This window comes from Priapulus caudatus, unplaced genomic scaffold (assembly GCF_000485595.1).
Source record: "Priapulus caudatus unplaced genomic scaffold, Priapulus_caudatus-5.0.1 Scaffold797, whole genome shotgun sequence".
Classification (NCBI taxonomy): Eukaryota; Metazoa; Priapulida; class Priapulimorpha; order Priapulimorphida; family Priapulidae; genus Priapulus; species Priapulus caudatus.
In genome coordinates this window covers 141,080-146,439 of record NW_014577858.1, presented here as the reverse complement: position 1 = coordinate 146,439, position 5,360 = coordinate 141,080, and the positions used below count along the sequence as shown (strand labels likewise).

Genomic DNA, 5,360 nt, shown 5'->3' with positions numbered 1-5,360 from the left:
ATCTGTATGGTTGGGTTTACCTGGAAAAATAACAAAAAAGACACGACTAGTATTAGTTTTAAAATTAAGGATATTGCCCATGCATGCTTTAAATAAAACAAAACATTTTGACATTAACAAGCACATGATCATACATTTTGTAACTACAAATTATAGTCCGATTATAACAATCCTAAGCTATTTTAATTTAACATGATGTAGGCCTACAGGTCATTACTGCTACATATTTGAGGTAGAGTGAATTACAAGTTTGTTGTTTCTAAAATTATTACAAGAATGTGTCTATTTATTTTTTATAATAAATGTAAAGTAAGGACCTGTTCCTACCATTCAGAAAATGCTCCCCGCATACTCTAGCTGCATTGGATGCCGTCCATTTCGTACCATCTCGGTTCAATTTCTTCAGTGCATTAACCCAGGAATTTTTCCGATCAGCATCTTTTGGAAACCGGTGAAATGAAGGTTTATTTTTTTTCATAAGTGTATGATTAGTACATCCTACAGCTTCACAATTTCCCGGCATGTTTAACACGTAAAAAATAACCAAAAACAGCAAAGGAATGTGATCTAAATGTGCCGATCGTAACATGCAATGCAATGTAAACACACGCAGTCGCCACACTCCAGCGTGTTTGTTTTCACTCCACCGGCGTTGTCAAGCAGTTTCGTGACCTCGGGTCACGGAAAATCCCGGATGTGCGACCACGAGAATAGCTCCAAGAAACGGTAAATTACTACTACTAGGGTTAGAATCCTACACAATGTATAGACAATCCGTCGCACAGCCTGGTCGGGCTAGCTACAGTAGTACTGAGAGGGGGATAAGGGGGGTACTGTTCACAGTTCACAGTGAAAATAAATATAAGCTATGTGTCGGTGTGCAGCAGCTAGCGTGCCGCAGCCAGCGTGTGTTGCAGATGAGCATTTGGACGGCATTTACAGAAAATTGTCGGCAATAATAGGTGAAAGAGAGTAGGCCTAGAGAAACATTAAAGAGGCTAGATATAGTTGAACACTGTGGCTATATATGCTCGGCTGCCGGGCACGGTCTTCGATTTCCTAAATGTAGGGACAGTGATTTTCCGCGATCGCGGAAAACGGACGGAAAACACAGAAACGGCCATTGGAAACGGAAAAGATGTTTTCAAACGGAAAAATGCGGAAAACGTAATTTGAACATATTACAACATGGAAATTTCAATAAAATCATAAAAAACGTCGACAATAGCATTGGTAGGGATATGGTTTACATTCAGACAAGTTTCAGAGCAAAATGACTTATAATTACGTCTTTTGGTAGCCCTGTGTTTCGGTGCCAACTCAACTGTCAGTCAGTGACCAAATACCTTTTTTCCATGCAAATATATGTAAATGGAATTTTGCATTTTTGGTGTGTACAATCTCTATGGCAAAACGGAATTTCCATTTTTTCTTTACTTTGAAACGGAATTCATGATTTTCCCAAACGGAAAAGGCAATTTTTTGAAACGAAAAATCACTGTCCCTATAAATGCCCGGCAGTTCCTAACCCTAACCCTAACCCTAGCCCTTGTTTACTTGAGATAACGTTGAAAATTAAAAACTGCCGAGCATTTAGGAAATCGAAGATTGTGCCCGGCAGCCGTCAGATATATGCCGGCTGCCGGGCATATAGCCACTGATAGTTGAACGGCTACTGATTTAACACGTGGTGCCACAAAAGCCTATATGCCCTGTGGTAGCGTGCCATGGGATGAGGTTAACTCGACCGACTCGACCAATCACGCCTCGGCGTGTGATGGCCGTGGCTATTGTTTATAGGGGGAAGCACTAGCTCTCCAGTGTTGACGTGGCGTTCCCTGCTGTCGGCTTGTTTTACATTATTGGTTATTACCAGCTATTACAATCTATTACATTGGCGACGAGGATAAAACTAGCTATGGCCACTATAGGACTGATGGAGGCATTTAACACGGCGAATGGTGAGGACTGGAACCATTACATTGAAAGACTGGAAAATTTCTTCATTGCGAATGATATTTCTGGGTTAAAAAAACGGGCTGTACTATTGACCGTCATGGGGCCAGAGGCATACAGGCTGCTGCGGAATTTGTGCTCGCCGGATAACCCAGCCACCAAGCTCTATGAGGAGTTAATTGCCGTGATGAAGGAACACCTTTCGCCAAAGGCAAAGCCTGCCGAGATAGTGGAACGGTTTAAATTTCACACCAGGGTACAAGGAGCATCTGAATCGATTTCGGGGTTCATGGCAGAGCTGAGGAGACTGTCCAAAGACTGTAACTTTGACGATACCCTGGACAAGATGCTGCGGGATAGGTTAGTGATCGGGGTAAAGAGTGAGGGTATCCAGCGTCGGTTGTTATCTGAGAAGCAACTTGATTTAAAGCGAGCCCTAGAAATTGCGACAGCGATGGAGCTGGCGAGCAAGAATGCCCAAGATATTCAGAAGTCTGCTCACCCCACTGCTGTCAACAAAATTTGGACTCGTCCAAACCCTGGCCAGCGCAGTAGTGCTAACTTGACTAGGCAACAGAGTAGTACTGGGCAACGCAGCAGTACCGGGATGCGCCCCGGCCTGCGTAAACTTGCTCAGGCAACAGAAGGGAAAACGCCATTCCGCTCGAAATGCTACCGCTGCGGGGGTACGCATCAACCGAATAGCTGCCGTTTCAAGAGTGAAACCTGTTTTAGCTGCGGCAAGACAGGACACATCTCGCAGGTGTGTCGCTCCAAGGGGGGAAATCAGATGAACATGGTTGAGACGACGCCATCATCTGCTGCTTCGGAGGAGCTTTACTCAGTCTATACAGTGAGCAGCACTCGTTCAGAGCCTCCGATCATCGTTCAAGTCAAGGTGAATGGCCAAATGTTACCGATGGAAGTTGATACAGGTGCCTCATTATCGCTCATAGGGGAAAACACATATCGGAATATATTTGGCCGGAACAAGGCTAGACTGCAGCCGAGCACGAAGTTATACTGGTGAGCCAGTACGAACCTGCGGGGAGTTCCAAGCTTCTGTCGAGCACAACAACCAGCGAGCAACCTTGCCGTTGTTGGTGGTCCCTGGAGGGGGCGCTACTCTCATGGGGAGAAACTGGCTATACACTCTACAACTGGATTGGCAGACAATCCACCTGCTGAGTGAGAAGCAGCCGAACCGAGCTGACTCGAGCCCGAGCTCTTGGTACCCCGAGCTGTTTTGTTTGGCACGATGAAGAATGTGATCGCTTCAATTCATGTGAAGTCAGAGGCAACTCCAGTCTTCTGTAAGGCTAGGACTGTGCCATATCTGATGAAGCCCAAGATTGATCAGGAACTAGACCGCCTAATCGAGGCAAATATCATTCAGCCGGTGGTTTCTGCTGAGTGGGCAGCACCCATTGTGCCTATATTGAAACCGGATAACACGGTACGCATATGTGGTGACTATAAGGTCACGGTGAACCGGTTTGCGGATGTAGATCGCTACCCACTTCCGACACCTGAAGATCTCTGCTACGCTGTCGGGAGGTGTGCTGTTCACCAAGCTGGACATGGCACATGCTTACCAACAAATTGAGCTTGATGAGAGGAGTAAGCAGTATACTACCATAAACACTCACAGAGGCTTATTTGTCTACAGTCGACTCGCATTTGGAATCTCATCAGCCCCAGCTATTTTCCAGCGGGTGATTGAGAATCTGCTGGCAGGAATCCCTCGCACTGCGGTATACCTTGATGACATTCTCGTGTCTGGCGCTTCTAAGGAAAAACACCAGGCCAATCTGGAGGAAGTTCTTCAACGGCTCGCTGAGACTGGCCTGCGGTTAAGGAAGAACAAGTGCTGTTTCGGCATGACATCCGTGCAGTACCTTGGTCATCAAATCAGCAAGGATGGTCTGGCTACACTGGACAACAGGGTCATCGCAATTGTGGCCGCACCAAAGCCCAAAGATGTGAAACAGGTCCGGGCTTTCCTGGGTATGCTGACCTTCTACTTGCGGTTCGCACTTGGCGAGCACTCTTGAACCACTGCATCGGTTCTTAAAAAAGTACATGTGCTCAGTTGGGGCACCGATCAAGACTGAGCTTTCAATGCTGCCAAGGAGCTCCTGCGGAAGCTCCTGTCTTGACGCATTATGTCAGTAAACCCCTGTTGCTGACTTGTGACGCTTCAGCCTATGGAGTAGGTGCGGTCCTGGCTCACGTGATTGCGGGTGATGAGCATCCTGTCTGCTATCACTCCAGGACTTTGCAACCAGCTGAAAAGAACTATGCTCAGGTGGAGAAAGAAGCATTGGCCATGATGGTGGGCGTCAAGAAATTCCACAAGTACCTGTGGGGGGAGACATTTCAAAATCGTCACTGATCATAAGCCTTTACTAGGTCTACTGGGGGAGCTGAAGGCAATTCCACAACTGGCATCGGCTTGATTGCAGAGATGGGCACTCATCCTACAAGGCTACGACTACGAGCTCGTCTACAGACCTGGCCCATCCATAGCGAATGCAGATGCGCTAAGTAGGCTTCCACTACCTCAGACTATAGAGATACCGGTACCACCATCGGTAGTCAACCTGATGCAGCACTTAGAAGGATGTCCTGTGACATGCACGATGATTCAGCAGGACACTAAATTGGATTCAGTCATGGCACGTGTCGTTCAATATGTGCTGCAGGGCTGGCCTGATAACAATCCGTCAGTGGAACTGATGCCTTACTTCCGTCGGAGAACGGAATTGTCATGCGAGGACGGGTGTGTGTTGTGGGGTACACGTGTAGTTGTGCCTGACGTTCATCGTGCGGCACTGATTGAAGAGCTTCATGAGGCCCATCCGGGCGCATCACGCATGAAAAGCCTGGCTCGTGTGTGGTGGCCTTCTATGGATAGTGATCTGGAAGATTGAGTGAAAAGCTGCATATCATGTCAGGTGAATCGATATAGGCCAGCAAAAGCACCACTACATCCATGGGAGTATGCTGCGAATCCGTGGAGCCGCATACATGTGGACTTTGCCGGTCCTTTCTTAGGACACATGTTTCTCGTCATCGCTGACTCGCATACTAAGTGGCTGGAAGTCTTCATGATGCAGAAAATAACCAGTCAGAAAACAGTGGAGAAGCTGCGATTCTGCTTCGCCACGCATAAGTTCATCTCAGCTAATGGCATCTGTCATACATTCACTGCACCCTACCACCCATCGTCGAATGGCCTCACGGAGAGAGCTGTTCAGTCCTTCAAGGAAAAAATGAAGCACATGCAGACTGATTCGCTTCAGACTCGACTCACACGTTGGCTCGCGAACTTGTCTCACACCGCATTCAACCACTGGTCGCTCTCCAGCAGAGCTGCTGCTTCGACGTCGACCCAAGTCTAG

At 47.3% G+C, this 5,360-nt stretch overlaps 1 protein-coding gene across 1 annotated transcript; it reads left to right on the top strand.

Annotated features, from left to right (window-relative positions):
• Positions 1–3,214: 3,214 nt before the first annotated feature.
• On the top strand, positions 3,215–5,360 carry LOC106813594 (uncharacterized protein K02A2.6-like). The gene is made up of 5 exons (XM_014817771.1): positions 3,215–3,412; positions 3,465–3,963; positions 4,161–4,291; positions 4,422–4,634; positions 4,914–5,360. The coding sequence occupies exons 1-5, from the start codon at positions 3,215–3,217 to the stop codon at positions 5,358–5,360; spliced, it is 1,488 nt and encodes a 495-aa protein (XP_014673257.1).